Genomic DNA, 20671 nt, shown 5'->3' with positions numbered 1-20671 from the left:
TATTCATTAGACGGATCCAGGATTTAAAGAAATCAAACTGTTTTCAAAAAGAATTTAAGTTACAATTGCAGAGATATCTATACTGCTGTTAAATCATTCCAGAAGCTGCTTTTAATACTCCCTAGAACTACACTTACCATCTTTAGAGTGTTGGGCAAAGCAAGATAAGCTAGTGAAAAATTTTGTAAGCAATCTTCAACCTGTTTGTATGACTGATGTTGATATCTATTATCTTTTTTATGCACAACTTACCAACATTAATGGGCTGAACTGACATTGGAGGTGAGTGAAAAATTACTCCACCAGATGTGATTTTCAAATACATAAGAAGGGTGTAATTGATTTTGACTGTTGGCACGGGCACATGACATTCACAACATTCATGAACACTGCAGTTGCACTGAACAATCTGAAAACTACTTTTCTGGGGGAGCAGAGGTGACTCTTCTAATACTTCAAGCCTATATGGAAAAAGAAGAGCTAAATATTAACAGAGATGTGAAAGCACTGGATATATTTAAAATGTAGGACACAATATCCAAATTGAGGGCAGCTATTCTGCACACTCAGCTTAAAGAGCATCTGGGAAAAAAAGATACATTATAACAAGGATACAAAGACAAGGGTTAAAGCAGGTTAGCTATCAGAAATAATATAAACAATGGGCTTCGCTGGTGGCGCAGTGGTTGAGAGTCCGCCTGCCGATGCAGGGGACACGGGTTTGTGCCCCAGTCCGGGAGGATCCCACATCCCGCAGAGCGGCTGGGCCCGTGAGCCATGGCCTCTGGGCCTGCACGTCCGGAGCCTGTGCTCCGCAGTGGGAGAGGCCACAACAGTGAGAGGCCCGCGTACCGCAAAAAAAAATAAACAAGAAGACAGTGAAGTACTGAAAGGAAAGAAAAATTGTGATCCTAAATCCTATATGCAGTAAAAATATCTTTCAAAATAAACATGCAATAAAGGCTTTTTCAGACATGCCAAAATGGAAATAACTCATTATCATCAGACCTGCATTATAAAAAATGCTAAAGGAAGTCCTTCAGGCAAAAAGAAAATGTTAGTAGATAGAAGTCTGGTTCCACATAAAGAAATGAAATTTAACTAAAAGGGTATATATTTATTGACTGATTAAAGCAAAAATAATAACCATGTAGTGTTGGGTTTATAACATAGGTAGAAGTAAAATGTATGACATTAGTACCAAACTTGGGGAAGGGGGAGATCTGTAAGTACACAGTTGTAATGTTCTTCTACTATACACGAAGTGGTGTCATAGCAGCTAGAGGTATAATATCAGTTCAACTATAATAAGTCAAAAGACCTACTATATTCTAAATCCTAAAGCCACCACTAAAGTAATAAAACAAGAAGTTACAGCTAATAAGCTACAATAATCAGCCATTGGAGTATGAGTGTAAAGATAGGAAAATAGATTAATGGAACAGAAGAGAGACCAGCACCTATATGTACAATCAATTTTCTACCAAGGTACAAGCAGTTCTGTGGAGAAAAAGTAATCTTTTCAATAAATTGTGCTGGAACAGTGGGATATCTACATGCTCCCCACCCCAAAAAGCAACTTTAATCCATACCCCCCATCAGATCTAAAAATTAATTCAAAATGATCATCAATCCAAATGTCAAGTCTAAAGCTATGAATCTTTTAGAAGAAAATATGGGAAAAAATTTTTGTGGCCTTGGTTTAGATAAGAATTTCTTAGATGAAACACAAAAGCATGATCCATAAAAGAACAAATTGATATTGTTATAAAGTAGAAACTAACAAACCACTGTAAAGCAATTATACTCCAATAAAGATGTTAAAAAAGAAAAAGAACAAATTGATAATTGGACTTCTATCAAGATTGAAAACTTCTGTTCTTCAAAAGACACTGTGAAAGATAAAAACTAACAAAAGACAAGTCATAGACTGAGAGAATACATTTGCCAGTCATCTCTCTAATAAAGGACTTGAATCCAGAAGATATAAAGAACTTTCATAACTCAATAATAATATTTAAAAATCCAATTAAAAATAGGCCAAAATGTCAATAGTCACTTCTCCACAGAATACATAGAATGAAAAGAAACATGTGAAAAGAAGCCCCAAATCACTAGTTATTCAGGAAATGCAAATTAAAACCCCAATGAAATACTACTATCCACATATTAGAATGGTCAAAATTGAAAAGATTCATCATATCACATATTGAAGAGGTATGCAGGAACTGGAACTCTAATACACTGCTGGTAGGAATGTAAAATGATACAACTTTGGAAAACAGTTTTGCAATTTCTTAAGTTGTTAAACATACACCTACTATATAATTTACATATTCCATTCCCAGGCATTCATCCAGGAGAAGTAAAAGCATATATCCTTACAGAGATATGTACACAAACAAGTACAGAGAATTGTAGCAGCTTTCTTTGTAAGAGCCAAAACCTGTAAACAACTCATTTATCAATCAATAGGTGAGTAGACAAACAAACTGTGGTATATTCATATAATGGAATGCTACTCAGCAATGAAAAGGAATGGACTGCCAGTAGATTCACACAGCATTAATGAATCTCAAAATAATCATGCCATGTGAAAGCAAGACAAAAGTTCTGTAGGAATGCATTTATATAAAATTCTAGAAAATGCAAAGAAACCTTTGGTTACAGAAAGGGTCAGATCAGTCATTGCCTGGGGACAGTGGGGGATGGGAGGTGGAGCTGGTGGTAGGGTACCACAGGTAGGAGTAGAGGGTGGGATTACAAAGGGGCAAGAAGAAATTTTGTGATTGACAATAGATTCATTTTCTTTATTATGGTGAAGACTTTATGAGTGGTTTCATATATCAAAACTTATATGTTTACACTAAATATGTACAGTTTATTTTATATTCTTATATGTCAGAAAAGCTGTTTACAGAAAAAAGGAAATCTAGGGAAAAGTTTTTTTTTTTTTTTTTTTTTTTTTTTCAGTACGCGGGCCTCTCACTGTTGTGGCCTCTCCCGTTGCGGAGCACAGGCTCCGGACGCGCAGGCTCAGCGGCCATGGCTCACAGGCCCAGCCGCTCCGCGGCATGTGGGATCTTCCCGGACCGGGGCACGAACCCGTGTCCCCTGCATCGGCAGGCGGACTCTCAACCACTGCGCCACCAGGGAAGCCCTAGGGAAAAGTTTTCAAGCAATACTTTGCCTATCACCGTAAACCTACAAATGAATGGGTTAACTTTAAAAAATAACTGTAATTATCTTATAGGGTTACCCAACTCAAGGCATAGAGAATACAGCCTGCAACCAAGACACAGACAGTTGTTATTTCTGATTTTTTCGTGTTTGTTTTTTTAATCTGCCTCATCCCATGGAGAGTCTAAGCCTTGGTATAAATGAGAAGTCTTAATTTAGGGTGGAAGTTCACGGCAGGGGCGGGGGGTATCCATGCCTCATATTCCCTGTCTTGCTTGAGCTACCCCCATTCTGTCCATAAACACCTGCTGCCTCGTATCCAAGCCACTGCACGCTTTTTAAAGAACCTGGGGACAGGGAGAGAGTATTAATATTTAAGCATGATCACTGCCTTCAGAAAAGACCTCAGTCCCTTTGGAGGAAAAAGCTGTAAGAGATAAATATACTAACTAAAAATTCAATGTGGAGAAAGTGTTGCTTTAGAAACTGTGCTAACTAGCCTATACATGAGTACTCAGATATAAACACATGAGAGAAACGGACCCTAACCTTTCCATACACACCCCACGAATTATTAAGTGTTTTGAATTATGATAGATTTTTCAAGTTTCCTGAGCTAGACTTTAGTATTCCTTTAGTCCTAAAAAAAAAACATCAATCAGGAAACAACATTTACAAGACATTTTGATGTGCAAAGCAATACCCTGGGCACTGTGGAAGGGATACTGTTATTGTAAGAAGCTCGCTAAATTAACATTGAGACCTAAATTAGGTTTTTCTGTTTGTTTATGAACCATAACACCATAGACAAGTAAGTTCATCTTTGTGAGCCTTGGTCTCCTTAAACAGTAATACAGAGAAAATGCCTGAACCATCTGTCTTTATTAAGTTTTTGTGAATATAAAAGACAATTACATAAAAGTTTTTTTTTTTTTTTTGCAGTACGCGGGCCTCTCACTGTTGTGGCCTCACCCGTTGCGGAGCACAGGCTCCGGACGTGCAGGATCAGCGGCCATGGCCCACGGGCCCAGCCGCTCCGCGGCACGTGGGATCCTCCCAGACCGGGGCATGAACCTGTGTCCCCCGCATCGGCAGGCAGACTCTAAACCACTGCACCACCAGGGAAGCCCCATAAACGTATTTTTAAAAACTTTAAAGGGCTATACACTCATGAAATTCCATTTTGAATTGGAGGTGGTATGACTTAGCACTTTCAACTTTATCTAAATCTTTAAACAAATCCAATGAAATGTTATTTTTAAAAATATCACACCATGGCTTTTATGTGTTTTTCAAATATTAAAATAAAAGCTTTTATCAGAAGAGTATGGAACAAATTAAATGAATTGTGGTTATTTATGTCAGAAATATGCTTGCAGCTTGTATTATGCTTTGACTGAAGAACTCCCAAATTTTAAGCCACAAATAGAAGTGAACAGAAAACAAGACACATATACTCCAGTAATATTTTTTAAAGGATAGGAAATTCTGGTGATATTTTTCTTTTTTAAAACAAAAAGAAAAGTTAGAATTACACTGTCTTACTTTACACGGTCTCACCAATGCCATCTTTTTCTAAATACAGTGGACATTTGTAGAATACGGCTGATTACCAATGAAATTAACTCTGTGGTTTCTCTACCACTTCACTGTTGTGTTCTATTTAATCAATCTATTTTCATTTTCTTTACAATTTAAATATATGCAAATATATATTCATAATAATGACTATATACAATTATTATATAGTATGTATATATACAACATATATTGTAGTATTTCATAATTTGTGTTTTTTAAAAAAAAAACAAACTCTATTCAGTAATTTCCCAAATCACTCCAACAGATAACCCCATTATGAAAGTCTAAGAATGAACCTAAACCTAGTTTTCAAATGCTCTAAACAGGGGTGAGAAACCTGCAGCCCAAATAACACCCGTTTTTAGAAGGACTTCTTACATTAACCAATGGTTTAAAACAATACAAAGAAAAGAGGAAGAATATTCCATGATTCATGTAAATTATATGAAATTCAAATTTCAGTGTCCATAAACACAGTCGTGCTCATTCATTTACATATTAATTGTGACTACAAGGTTGTGATAGAGACAGTATGGTGGGCAAAGTCTAAAATATTTACTCTCTAGACTTTTAAGAAAAAAATTTTTAATCCCAGCTATAGGCCAAAAACATTTTGTACTCCCTACAGGTGGGTATTTGATGGGCAAAAGACACAAAAATAAGGAAACCACATTAAATATATCATCAAATTTCATTAGATAACATATTTGCAATGTACACAAAACACCTTGAGGATCACTAATTCAATTTTTCAAACCACCTTATTAGTTCCCTTATGAGGGAACTAATAACACCTACTTTACAAGTAAAAAACTGAGCTCAAAGAGAACGTAGACCTGGAATTCATCTTAAGTCTCATACTTCCATGTTCAGTGCTTGTTTCATCACACCCAAGCTGTCTTATCATTACAAGCTGTCTTATCATTACAAGATAAGTTTCACTTTTACCATTGTCATTTTATTTAGGGGATTGATAAAGACTTTAATGGCCACAACTAAAGAATAATTATAATCTGAATTATGTTAATATTTCGATAAATCAGAATATTAGAGAATTACAGAATTATTTCAAATTATTTTTTCCTTGAGGAAAACATCAGATATTTCTCATATTTATGACAGCAGAAGTTTTTCCAAGTTTGTGTGAAACCTGTAATACACCAGCCTTGTTACTTGCCAAAGTCAGCATAAGAACTTCTATTACCTTCCAAAAGATTTTTTAAAGTTTTAAGTATTTATGAACATCAGGGGCTTCCTTCCCTGGTGGTGCAGTGGGTGAGAGTCCACCTGCCGATGCAGGGGACACGGGTTCATGCCCCGGTCTGGTAAGATCCCACATGCCGTGGAGCGGCTGGGCCCGTGAGCCATGGCCGCTGAGCCTGCACGTCCGGAGCCTGTGCTCCGCAACGGGAGAGGCCACAACAGTGAGAGGCCCGCGTACCGCAAAAAAAAAAAAAAGTTTTAAGTATTTATGAACATCAAATGATACTTTAAAATTTTGATAATGCTACTTTTAAACCATCAAACTTTTAAAGTAGTATAAGTTAAAATGGTGATCAAATTTTTAAAATAAGAAAGAGATACACTGGCTTAAAATAACCAAAACTTAAGAATTTCTGAAATTCTTGAAAAATGTTTACGCAGCAAAATATGTTATGCGTTGCCAACACACACAAATTCAGTGTCACTATTTAATTTCTCTATATGTGAGTAAACTTTACTTGCAAGTGAAAATAGTGAAAAAAATGGTCAAATAAATTTTAAATTCGGCTTCTTTGCAAATTTCACAATTTTGGCAATATTTCTACTCAAAAATTAGATATATAATTAGTACTGAAATTTCATCTTTTAGCCACAAATGGTTTATAGAAAGCACATTCTATCATCTGACCTTTGATCAAATTACTTGTTCCCCTCAAATTTTTCTATGAATATATTAATGTTTCTCTAAGCAAAGATCTATACTAAATTATTATAGGAATAACACCAAATGAGTGTTCTTGATTGTGACATAAACTGAGAGCAAAACATAGTGGGCAAACCAATAAACATGAATTGGAAAATTTAGCATTAGCTTTGTATATAATTTAATCAAGTCACATTTTAAATCTCAGACTGGTAACCTATACAAATGTTACTCCCCAAAATCTAGTTTACCAATCCCAAGTAATTTCAAAGAACAGGTTAGTGTCCCAGACTAGTCTCATCATAATAGATTCCTGGACCCTCCATGGAGAATTCAGTAGGTCTGGAGCCAAGGAATCTGTTTTTAATAAGTGTCATAGACCAGCGGTTCTCAAAGTATGGTCCCCAAGCCAGTAACATCAGCATCATCTGGAAATTGATAGAAATGCAAATCCAGTCCAGACCTCATGAATTAGGCCCAGGTGAGAAGTTGACTTAGATGTATTTCATCAAGGAGACAAATTTAAGAAGCATTCTGTAAAACACAAAGTACTCATCAGATGTACAATATCACCAAACGAATGGAAAATCAACAAGGATGAGAGGGAGGAAGAAAAAAGAAAGAAAATAAAAAAGGAATGCAAACGAAAACAAATAGACCTAAATGTGCATCAAGTTAACAATACAACCACCTGAGGCAGAAGGGGAGGGGATATCCTAATTAACTTCAGAACACAGAATTTTAGCAAAGGCAAAATAAGTCTAAACAAACATTGCACTCTACTTACCCTATTTGTTTTCTATGGTGGTATGGCTTAGCTATTCCAAAACTACTTTGTGTGTATTCTTGGACTGAGCAACTAGGTAATATATTGTTGGAAAGGGAAGCAAGATTTCTCACTGCTAGAAAAAGGAGTTACAAAAAAAAAGAAAGAAAAGAAAGGCTAGGATAGATCCTGTGGTTTTGAACTAGAACAAGAGACATTAGTATTGCCAGAACAAAATCCAACATTCTTTGGGTTTTAATATGCTTTTAATATGTGTATATACAGAGAGATATAAAAATATAGACTTGTGAGTATTATATATACACATTATGTGTGTACTGTGTGTATGTATACATATAACTATGTAGCTGAGTGGGCCTAGAAACAATACCACCCAAGTAACAGTGAGCATCTAGCCCCCCGATACCACTTTGTAAACATCATTCTCCAACAGAAAGGAATCAGGGCTCCTTGGAAAAATGGCTGATACCAGTGTCAGAGCAGGAAAAGTATAAAATCAACCTGAAACATCTTGTAGTGCTAGAAAGTAAGGAGTCCTATTTAAAAAAAAAAAAAAGATCTAACACATCAAAAGGACACAGAGGCCAGTTTACATAAGCACCCACTGCCAAATATGGGACAGTGTGAGCAATAAAATAAATAATGATAGTAACTAAATATAGCTCACAAAATAAAATAATAATCCATGAGTCCATCTTGATAGGAAGGAAGAAAGGAAGGAAGGAAGGAAGGGAGGGAGCGAGGGAGGAGGAAAAAAGGAGGGGGAAGGAAAGAAAAAAGGTTAAGAGAGAAAGAATGGAAAGTGTACTTCTCACAGAGCCTAGCACTGTGGCCTGCACACACTGTTTCTTAATTAAATAACACTATGCCTAAAATGTCCCAATTAACATTGAGCACCTTTGTTTACACATAATGCATCTTTCTTCTCTAAAAATTTCAGTTGTTCTTTTTTATATTGTCAATTTCTCTCCTCATTATGTTCATGTTTTCCTTTATATCCTTGAGCACGTGGAGCATGCTAAAACTAACTGCTAATTCTATTATCTCTGCCGTTTCTGGGTCTGCTTCTATTGTCTACTTTTTCTTTTGGGGTTATATTTTCCTCTTCCTTCATATATGTACCATTTTTTACTGGATTCCAGACATTGTGAATATTACAATTGAGTGTTGGATTATGTTGTTTTGCCTTAAAGAATGTTGAATTTTGTTCTGGCAATCAGCTAAGTTACTTGAGTGACTTAAGTGTGAACCTTTTAAGCTTCTTTTAAGCTTTTTTGGGGGGAGTATAGAATAGCCTTGACTCTAGGGCTAATCTGGCCCCACTTTTAAAGTGTGGCTATTATGGGGTTTCTACTGAATGTCAGTGATATTCAACAAGGTCTCTCCAAGTCTCCCTGTTGGAAACTTTCATTATTCCTGGCTCTGTGTGACCTCTGGGAGTTGCTTAGATTACAGCTCCTGGTAGTTGTTCTCTTCCTAGAAGTTTTCTTGCCCAAGATCATAGACAGATGGGTATTCAGCCAAAGAATCAAGGGGACCCCAGTGCTAACTCCTGTGTTCCTCCCTGCTTCAGGTACCCTGCCCTATGAATCAAGCCCCCTTTTACCCTCTGAACTCTTCTCTCTGTCTCCTCAATTCAGCAATATTGCTGGGCTCTGCTTGAGTTCCCCAGCCTTGTGCCATGTCCTGGAAATTGCCTCCAGCCCGGAAAACCTGAGTAAAATAGAACTTACTTTGTTTCCTCCTCTCAGGAATCACGTTCTGTTCTGCCTTTGTCCAATATCTGAAAATAGATGTTTTCTACTTTTATCGATTTTTCTAGTTGTTTATGACAGAAGAGTAATCCTAGAACTTATTATTCCCTCATGGCCAGAAGTCACTTTTGCTGACTTTTTATATTAACTTCTGAAGATATGTATTCACATAGTTCAAAACTTGGTTTTCTTTAAAGGGAGTAGTGAAATGGGGTGATGACTTGATGGAAATGTGTGATCAAGGAAATCTATGTTTTAAGTGGGAGTTACTGCAGCATGTGTATCGGCTGAGAGGAAAACTTGATGATGCAGGAGAGAGAGGGGATAATTGCCAGAACAAAGTCCTTGAGTGACAACAGGAGATGGGGCTCAAAACACAGAAGAAAGGGTTCATTTTATATTGGAACCCAGAGAATTCATCAGCAACTAAAGAAAACAAGGAAACTGCATAGGCACTGACATGAGCAGGCTGGTAGATTTTGGTGAGAAAAGCAAAAACTTGAACCCGCCCCCTCCACCTCCTGCTTTCCCAGTGAAAATCAAAAACAAGGTCATCAGCGGGTCTCTCTGGCTCTCTCTAAGGGAAGCCAGCTGCCATGTTGTAAGGTGCTCTATGGAGAATACACAGGACAAAGAACTGAAGAAGGCCTCCAGTCACAGCCTGGGAGGAACTAAGGCTTTCTGTCTAGCGGCCCATGAGGAATTTGGAAGCCTAGGGAGTGAGATTGGAAACAGATCCTCCTGAAGTTGAACCTTGAAATAACTGCACTCCTACCTGACATCTGCATTGCAACCTTGTGAAAGACCTTAAGGCAGATGTCCCAGCTAAGCTGCACCTAGATTCCTGACCCACAGAAACTGTGAAATGATGAATAACTGTTGTTTTAAGCCACTAAATTTTTGGTAATTTATCATATGGCATAGATAGCCAAGGAAGATATTGGTACCTGGAAGTGGGATGCTGCCATAACAAATACCTAAAAATGTGGGTGTGGCTTTGGAGCTAGGTGATGGACACAGGCTGGAAGTATTTGAAGAGGCATGATGGAGAAAACCTAAAACACCTTGAACAGACTGTTAGTAGAAATCTACAGTTTGAGGACACTGCCAGCGAGGACACAAAAAGAAGTGAGGGACATGATATTGGAAACTGGAGGAAAGGGAATCTTTCTTACATAGTGGTCGAAAGCTAAGTAACACATCGGCAGTTCTGTGGACAGTGTAGAATGCGCCTACTGATCTGGTGATCTATTTCAGGAGATCTCCAAACAAGTGCTGAAAATGCCTCTTGGTTCCTTACTGTTTCAAGAGGAGAGATATTCATTGACAAAAGGGCTGTTAAACAAAGGAACTAGGACTTGAAAGTTGTAAAATTCCCAGCCTCTCCAGATGGCTAAGGATGTTTGAAATGGCTTCTAAGCAAAGAGAAGAGCTTATTTCTAAGAGACCTGTGGGCTTTTATCTAATGGAGTGAACCCCAGTAAGATTCCCAGGAGGCTGTGTGATCTTGTGAGAGAATTACAGTAGCAGAAACACTGCTAGCTTAGACTGAAGGAGTACAAAATGAAACAAAGCCACTGGATTCCCAAAATTGTGCCAACCGGAAGCATGCTGAGAAAACTACTCAGCTGCAGAGATGTGTAACTTTTCAAAAAAAAATGGAAGGCGAATCAGAGGGCAGAACCAAGGGCCCAGAGAGCAGAGCCAAGGGGCATGGAGATTTACTCCTGAGGCTGAGGTGACAGAGGGACTAGGCCTGACATGACGGGTAGGGGGAGAGATGGTCAAAGAGTGGGATCCTTGAAACTGAGATTATAGAAAGAGCAAGCTTATCTGCTAATGACAAGATCCATGAGAATGCGTAAGCTAGGTTGGATGAAAAAGAGAAGAGTAAAAGTAAAGCTTTCAAGAAATTGAAGATCATCCAGATTGATGCTGAAATCACCAAGAATGCTGACAAGAGTGACAGTGAAGAGACAAAGTAAACTAGGTATTAGCAGTTACAAAAGTCCAAACTCCCTGGACAACCCTTGCTTATTCATCCACCTTGATTTCTCATCATTCCCCAGCTTCCCAACCACAGAACTTTTCAAGTCCTCAAATGTCTATATGTGACTGTGTTCCTTTGCAAATGCTCTTCACTCTCTCTGGCTCATTCTTCTCTGCCCCCTTATAATCTAGGCAGATACTTCTAGCATATGTTTCTCAAAGTCCCCATATTTATTACATCACAGCATTTTCAAACTTTATTATGTTCTTTGTCTTTACTATCAGCTCCAAGAAGGCAAGGGTTGAGTCTGAGCTGTTTAACACTGTTCCCTACACTAAGCTCAGTGTCTGATGTACACATAGGCACCTCACAAAGGAAGAAGAGGATTTCCTTCCTAGGTCTAAGAGAAAATTCAAAAATAACACATTTGTACGGTATCTCTCCTTCAGTTTCTCGGACAAACATTAATATCTGACCTTAAACAATGCTTTCCCTTAAGGGACATATTTATAGGGCTTTAAGTCCCTTATAAACATTAGGTTTTAGTTCCTTTTAAATACATACTTATTTACACATGGAAGCATTTGAAAGACTTCTCTCATGAATTCTCTAATGTCTTAGGGAGGTGATTTTGATGAAAACTTTTCTATAGTAACCATCCTTATGGATTTCCTCTTCCACAGAGGTTTCATTTGTTATATGGGCCAGCTCTTCCTCCTGATCTGAAGAGTCTTATTTAAATTTTTGGAGATATATTGCCCAAAGATGCACACAAAAATAGAATTCAAGGTGGAAATAGTATGTGACAATTGGTAAAACTAACCAAATCATACAATGGAGAGAACAATTAAAGTGGCAAGAAAAAAAGAAAAGAAAAGAAAATGCTTCTCAAATTGCATGCAATTAGGTTTTCCTGTATTAATATTTTTTAGAAACCTGAGTTCAAATAAAAGCAGGTCAAAAGAATCTGCTAAATTCATCATATGAGCAAGTTGAAAAATCTATTTAGTTTACCATAATTTTCTCATTTTTCTGGGTCTTACCATTTAGATGAACAGACCAATGACTACTTAGCTGACTGAAGTTCAAATTCGCAGCTGTAGCTAACTTACTATGCAATTTGGTGATGTTCTGACATATTCATATATAATATCTTTTTCAGAAAATGCAGACCTCAGACATAACTATGGCCTATACATTATAAAAATTATAAAATATAAATCCTTACACATAGTCACAGAGCTTTAAAACTGAGCACATTACCCTAGCCCACTGATAATATTTGAAATTCTCTTGAATAGGCACCTAGTGAGATTTTAATCATCACCCAAAGTATTCAGGTCATCACAAAAATGTACTACATTGCAAAGGAATTCTTTTCTCTGAGCTAAAATCTGTCTTGGTTAATAAAGCAGGAAACTTTCTGCCCAGACGTCAAATATATCCTCATCCACCACAGTGCTTCCTTTCTTCTCTCAATACGTTTTAAGACCAACCCTTCATCTGTGCTCTTTTTCTGGAACTTGCCTATTGAACCATTCACTCTCTGTCATGTATCTTCAATGGGTCCCCTTCTACCACGTCTTCAATTTTTCTCTCCCTGCTGGGTCATTTTCTATAGACTAGAAACAAGCTCATTCTTTCCCATCCTTTACATGTTCACCTTTGGCTGTGCATTTGCCCATTACTCCTCTACCTTCTCACTTTACTACTGCAGCAGGCTTCTTGGGCCTCTAGAGATTTATAGCCCAGTCATTCTGTTGTGGACATTTATCCACCTGGCTGCCCAGGATCTGCCTGGGAAATCTACTCTTCTGTTAGGCTGAAACACTAGCAGCTACGGCACATTCTCACCAATCAGATACTCCCATTCAAGACACTGGCCCTAATGAGAATTGCACTCATTAAAGCAGCAGGGGCTAGCAGGGGCTTCTAGATTCATCTAGTGACCAGCATTAGAGGTGGAAATCATCACAGAGACACTCAATGACCAGATGTGACAGCAGGGGCACCCTATCTGGGCTACTCCTGTGGGGTGACTTTAAGAATTAGTCCAGGGAATTTCCTGGAGGTCCAATGGTTAGGACTCAGCACTTTCACTGCTGGAGGCCCGGGTTCAATCCCTTGGTGGGGAACTAAGATTCCACAAGCCTTGCAGCGAGGTCAAAAAAAAATTAGTCCAGCAGTCTAACATAAGTTATAAATATTAACTACAGTCTGATAATCAGTACATAATGGGGATGGTAGCAGCTATGCAAATTTTCTTCTAAAATTTGTCTTATTTACCTTTACACCAGAAATTTTCAAATTTTAGTTCCATCAGATTCATCTAAAGGGCTTGATAAAATACAGATTGATGGGCCTCACCCCCAAAATTTCTGATTCTAGTTCTGGGACAGAGTTATCAAATTTAAATTTCTAAAATATTTCCAGGTGATGTTGATATGCTTCTCAATGCTACCTGCCCACATATTTTTGTTATTAGCTCTTATTCATTCCTGAAGTTTCAACTTAGCTATCTCCTTCTTTGGGAAACCTTCACTCCTCTTGCCACCAGTGCTCTAGACATCCCCACATAAGGCTCTCACACCAGTCTTGTGCTCCCACACCTTCATGTGCCTACCAAGTGCACATCAGTAACCACTAAAACTGAAGCCCTATTTTGATACATATTTGTACATATCTGTCCCAACCACTAGCCTGTGAGTGGCTCAAGAGCAGAGATCATAACTATTCTTTTTTTAAAAAAATATAAGACGGGCTTCCTTGGTGGGGCAGCAGTTGAGAGTCCGCCTGCCAATGCAGGGGACACGGGTTCGTGCCCCGGTCCGGGAAGATCCCACATGCCACAGAGCGGCTGGGCCCGTGGGCCATGGCCGCTGAGCCTGTGCGTCCGGAGCCTGTTGCTCTGCAATGGGAGAGGCCACAACAGTGAGAGGCCCGCGTACCGAAAAATAAATAAATAAAAATAATAAAAAATATATATATAAGACAAAATATATTTTTAAAACTAAAGGCAAGATACAAAACAAAGAAGAATGTTGTATAAAGGTTAATGGGAAAATACATCAAGAAGATGTAACAACTAAGAACATAGATCCACCCAACAATATAGTCTAAAAATACATAGAACAACATACGGCAAAACAGTGAGAATAAATACATAAATCAACCATTGCAGTTATTTTTAAAAGTTGATGTAAAATACACATCTAGTGGGGCTTCCCTGGTGGCGCAGTGGTTGAGAATCTGCCTGCCAATGCAGGGGACACGGGTTCGAGCCCTGGTCTGGGAGGATCCCACATACTGCGGAGCAACTGGGCCTGTGAGCCACAATTACTGAGCCTGCGCGTCTGGAGCCTATGCTCCGCAACAAGAGAGGCAGTGACAGTGAGAGGTCCGCGCACCGCGATGAAGAGTGGCCCCCGCTTGCCATAACTAGAGAAAGCCCTCGCACAGAAACGAAGACCCAACACGGCCAAAAATAAATAAATAAATTGATTTAAAAAATACACATTTAGTAAAGTCTATGAATACATCTTTTTCTTAACATCTTTGTTTCTTTAAAAATTTTTTTACTGTGGTAAAATATACATAACATAACATTTACCATTTTAAGTGTACAGTTCATGATATTAAGTACATTCACGTTGTTGGGTAACAATCCCTACCATTCAACTTCAGAACTTTTTTCATCTCCCCAAACTGAAACTCTGAACCCATTTAAACAAGAACTCTTCATTACCCCTCCCCTAGTCCCTGGTAGCCATCATTCTACTTTCTGTCTCTATTCATCTTTATATGGACAGTTTCTAGCACACTGCCCCTTAATTATATGACCTCAATAACTGCAGAACTGAGGGAGGTGAGTGACATTCTTCTTAAGCATCAAATAAAAGAACAAATGAGAATGAATTTTAAAGAGTTAAAATTCAAATAGAAATGGTATGTATTATCACTGGAATTATTATTATTGAATGACATATTAGCTGTTAGAATCATAAGTGTATGGCTGTTTGAAACCACCATCATGGCTCTCTACCTAGCACAAATAAATAAAAAGCACTTACATTTTAAGATAATAAAAAGATCAAATATGAGAGAAAAATCCACCAGAAAAATAAATATAAACTATTTCCCCTTCTCCACTCAAATATCTAACACTACTGAATTGAGTTCACGCTTCTTTGAGAATATACGCCCATCCATATCTGCAATGCTTTGCTACCTGAACCAACATGAGGAGAAAAGAGGAAACCTAATGGAGAAGATGGCTGTATAAAAAGTACAGAAATGTACATTGATATAAAAGGAAATGCAGAGATAGAAGAGCTTTCATAATCTACTTCTGCATATGGAAACTCTTGCATTTTCAAAAAACTTGTGTCATGGAAATGTCCAAATTTATTTATTTGGTACTTACAGAAGATATAAAAGATGGACCTTAAGGTCATAATTCTTGAAAGGACTCTTAAATAATGACTCCATATAACAGATGAATAATTTCAAGTCCTCTTTCATCCAGCACTGTATGTTCCAGTTTGCACCTGAATTAAAAATAAACTAAATTAAACCCGAGAAAAACATTCTGAACAACTCAGTGAAAGAGAAGAGCTAAATTAAATTTACCAGTGTTCTGATATAACTTTCACTGCCCATTCTGAAAGAAAAAGAACAGACTCTAACTGATCGTATGTGTTTGCCCATTTAGTCCCTTTGGCCTTCAGTTTCCTTTTTCACAAAGTAAGATAATTAAATTCAATTATTGTTTCTCAAACATTTTTAAAATCCTGAACCACTTAAGTAGGACAGAAGACCCCAAAATTCACCTAGCTCAGTTCATCCTCACTTTCCAAGAGATGAGAGAACATGAAATATCAAGGTACAAGCAAATTTGGGGCAGTATTTAAGTGTCTGCTTTAGCAATAAAGCATGGTGATTCACATTGGAACTAAGATGCACATCTTAAATTTTTTTTTTTTTTTTTTCGACACCCGGGCCTCTCACTGTTGTGGCCTCTCCCGTTGCGGAGCGCAGGCTCCAGACGCGCAGGCTCAGCAGCCACGGCTCACGGGCCCAGCCGCTCCACGGCATGTGGGATCTTCCCAGACCGGGGCACGAACCCGTGTCCGCTGCATCGGCAGGCGGACTCTCAACCACTGCGCTACCAGGGAAGCCCTTAAATTCTTGTTATTGTAATATTATAGACCCCACGTACAATTTATATGAGTATATTTCACTGTACACTGAAAAACTCACCTGACAATGATAAACTATTAGTGATTTGTAATTTAGAGAGCAAGAATAGCAATAGTTGAAAATCATGACTAACTTAAGACAACACTAATACTTATCTTTAAGCACCACTAACATATTTCCCCATTTGAAGGATTTCTAGCTAATAGGGACTTTGCATAGGTTGAGCCCTATGAAGTAAACAGCCCATATGGCAGAATATAAATGGAAATCCTGAATAACCACCACTTAACCTAGTAATTTTAGTTACAAAAACTTAAACTCATTTAAAAATAATGAATTATTAGCCTTTATATATATATACGTAAAATTAAAATCTGCATCAAAATCATTTCACTTGATAATCGAAAAAAGTCCTAACATTTTTGGATCATTTTATAGCTCATCACAGGGACCCTAACATTTTAAGTTCATTCTTAATATATTTAATAATCATTGGAATGGCTAAGTTAAGTTCCCTTACAAATTAAAGAACTGTGTCATTTAAAATTAACTTAAATGCTTATAGAGTCAGTTGGAGACACTGGGAGTTATCTAACTTGATTTAAAACTCTGATTTTAGGGGCTTCCCTGGTGGCGCAGTGGTTGAGAGCCCGCCTACCAATGCAGGGGACACGGGTTCGTGCCCCGGTCCGGGAGGATCCCACATGCCGCGGAGCGGCTGGGCCCGTGAGCCATGGCCGCTGGGCCTGCGCGTCTGGAGCCTGTGCTCCGCAGCGGGAGGGGCCACAACAGTGAGAGGCCCGCGTACCGCAAAAAAAAAAAAAAAAAACTCTGATTTTATTGCACAGTTATGCTTTATCCTTACTCCTAACCTGATTTCAACAAATTGAGTGTTTCTTCCATCTAATCAGTGCTGCTTTGGCCCTCCAAGGGACATCTGGCAAAGTCTAGAGATATGTTTTGATTGTCACAACTGGGGAGTGAGTGTTAACAGACATTAAGTGGGCAGAAGGCGGGGATGCTTCGAACATCCCACAATGCACAGAACAGTCCCCCATAACCAAGAATTATCTGGCCCACAATGTCAATAATTTTGAGGTTGAGAAATTCTGACTAACCCTACATAGGAGTGTTATATTATGTACGTCTTTATTTTCATACTGTAGGTCTCTACAATGTTAAGTCAATTGTCTCTGCTCTATTTAGCTTTTCCAGAGGCTTGGAGATAATTTTGTTGTTTAGATTTCCACATGCAGAATTATTAACAACATGAGCTACATTTAGTATGCATTATACTTAAACAACAAAAAAAACCTTGATTTGGTTTTTTTGATCTCTCCTTGGTTACGGAGAGATTCCTTGCTTGCTTTAACTAACTCAACAGTATTATCTGCCATTTGATATTTTATCTACTTAACAAAAATTAGTTGTGCTTTTTCTATTTTAAAGCCAATTTAGAAGACTACAAGAAATGTATGCTAAGGTTAAAAAGTTCCCTCATTACATTTTTATTTTATTTTTAGGGGATAGAAAGTAACTGGGGACTTATTAGTTTGGTCCTAATTTTATTACTAATATAAAATAATAATGTGTGCTCAGAATCACATCCATAAGACATCTATTTCACACAGGTTTCAGAGAATAGAACCATTTTGTTCAATTCAGTTAAGTAAGAGGTAATGTTTGGAACATTAAAATACTTACCTATTTGTTGAAAAACTAAAGAATTTACTGTTGAAACAAATGCCTTCCCTTCAATGTTGTCTGCATGTACAGAGCAGTTTTTATCTTCCTCGCTCCAAAAGCAACAGTGGAAAGTTGTTCTGGATGATAAGTTAGATAAGTAGGTACCACTTGAATTAAGTTTAGTTTCAACAAGTGCCTCATAATGTCCACTCAAATTTGAAGTGTTCTTTGAGATTCCAGCAGGCAAGAGGAAGTCATATGTTGTATTTCGTGGCATGCAAGACAACTTAAATTTCCAGGGAGTAATTGGATATGCCAAGTTAAATGCAGTTATCACATAAATAAATTCTGTTAGGACATTTAAAAGACACACAGAAAGCAATTAATCATTTTGACTAGACATAAATAGGAAGTATCTAAGATTAAGCCATGTAGTGCTCAATAGTAATTACTTAACTTTCTAAGTGCTCAATCAGTGCCTAATGCATAGCTCTGTGCTTCCACTGAACAAAGTGTTACACTTAAGAGGGTGCATTTATTTATAGAGGTAACTTCACTCCTTAGCACCCCTTTTTTGGAAATTCACAATTCATTTTCCTCATTAATCTAACATCTCATAATTATATTTTAATGATAGGAAATTATAGCTAAATATTCCAATTTCCTTTTCTAAAAAATAAATTATTCTAATGAACTTCCAGCATAAATGGTAAGTATCTGGATGTGCAATTATATAAGCAAACATTAACGTGCTGTTTTAATATTTCTTAATGAGAATAACACCAAAATGTTAACACTACTTTCACTGAGTGCTTTTAGAAAGGGTTTGTCTTCAACATCAGGACAGCTGGATGATTTCCTGAATCTGCCCATGGTTCTCCAGATATATGACATCATATAAGACATGTCCTTAATGCATTCTCCAATAACTGATGCACAATGACAGACTTCTTACAGGAAACGTCCACTGCTGATTAAAGACAATTTATCACTTTTTAGACACATAAAATTAAGAACAATTTTATAATCCTGTACCCCCCTCAAAAATCCTCAGAAGTGATACTTGTATTTTAATGAGTAGTTGTTTGATAATAAAATAATGAATTCTCCATAATTCTTTCTTTTATAAGTTACCCTAACGATCCAACAGCTGTGTTTCCTCATATACGAAGTAATGAAGAATTAAAATTCTAAGAATTTTTCATGAATTTGTATAGAATGAGACTTTTGAAGGATTATGGTAAACGTAAAAATGTAAGAAAATAGAAATTTTTTTAAAAATTCACAAAAGTATTGTTCTAAATTACAAAAGTAATACATGTAAAAATATTCAAATACACAAGTAATGACTGTTAACAATTTGGTTTCTAGAACTTTCTATTAATGTTAATTAATATAAACATGTATCAGATGCAAAATTTAAGGCAAAAATGATTAACACGACTAGTATTATTTTTCCCACACTGATAACAATTAGGTATTATAACATCACCAAAAGTGAATCCTCACTGCAACTATGTTCCTTTGGACTTCAATCCTTCTAACATTTATTTCTGAAATTAGAACTCACTAAAAAGAGAACTGGGTATTTCATTTTACAAAACCATGAATATGTATTGGTACTAATTAAAAGCATTATATTTTATAGCTGCACATGGAAGATTTGGTTGGCTGAATTGAAATTAGCCTAAAATCCTCAAAGAACTATTTAAAACTTAAAATGTAATAATGAATGTCTTAAACATAGTAACTACTGAATCAGTTTAATTAAAAGATGATTCTATTTTGTTTACATGCTTCCTTTGCAAATGATATTTCTTTCCCTCCAAAGAGGAAAATATATATTCACCTGGAGGCATATGTTATCATGTTATCATATGACATCTGTTATCATCCTATCATATGTTATACAAGGCCCCAGACCTCTTCCAATTCACAAAGCTTGACCAAACCACAAACCTTTTGGAAAGCCAATGTGAAACATTAGCATGGAGCCTAATAAAAATTAGATAGAGAATGTAAGAGAGAATGTTACCACTCTTTGATAGCCCCCTGTGGTCTAGTTTTTCTGAAATCTGTAACAGTGGAATTATCCTGGATATTTTCAGTAAATATATATACGGCTAAAATGACAAAGAACAGTATATATAACAAGGAAAGCTCCAAGAGCACTTTTAAAGATTGGAAGTTTGGGATTGACATGTACACACTGCTATATTTAAAACAGATAACCAACAAGGACCTACTATACAGCACAGGGAACTCTGCTCAATACTCTGAAATAATCTAAATGGAAAAAGAATTTGAAAAAGAATAGATACATGTATATGTATAACTGAATCTCTTTGCTGTACACCTGAAACTAACACATCATTGTTAATAAACTATACTCCAATATAAAATAAAAATTAAAAAAAAAAGATCAGAGTAGCCAAAAAGATGCCCAGAACTAGCTGACACACAGGTAATCGCTGCCAGAGAAAACAGGTTTTGTTAAAGATAGCTTGACTTTAATTTTCAAAACTTGGAACACCGTCTAAATAAATGATTTGAGTTAAAAAAAAATCAAAATATCTCTCGAATGCTGT

At 37.1% G+C, this 20671-nt stretch overlaps 1 protein-coding gene across 1 annotated transcript in view; it reads right to left on the bottom strand.

Moving 5' to 3' along the window:
- LEPR (leptin receptor) overlaps positions 1-20671 on the bottom strand; it is a 103844-nt gene that overhangs the window by 53627 nt on the left and 29546 nt on the right. The window contains exons 5-7 of the mRNA XM_032610117.1: positions 18102-18431; positions 15622-15745; positions 253-461 (exon numbers count right to left, since the gene is read on the bottom strand). Of these exons, the coding sequence (XP_032466008.1) occupies positions 253-461; positions 15622-15745; positions 18102-18431 (663 nt within the window). The remainder of the gene's footprint in view (positions 1-252; positions 462-15621; positions 15746-18101; positions 18432-20671) is intronic.

This window comes from Phocoena sinus, chromosome 1, assembly GCF_008692025.1.
Source record: "Phocoena sinus isolate mPhoSin1 chromosome 1, mPhoSin1.pri, whole genome shotgun sequence".
In the NCBI taxonomy this organism is placed as follows: Eukaryota; Metazoa; Chordata; class Mammalia; order Artiodactyla; family Phocoenidae; genus Phocoena; species Phocoena sinus.
The sequence above is the reverse complement of the archived record's forward strand: the minus strand, read 5'-3'. Positions and strand labels throughout refer to the sequence as shown.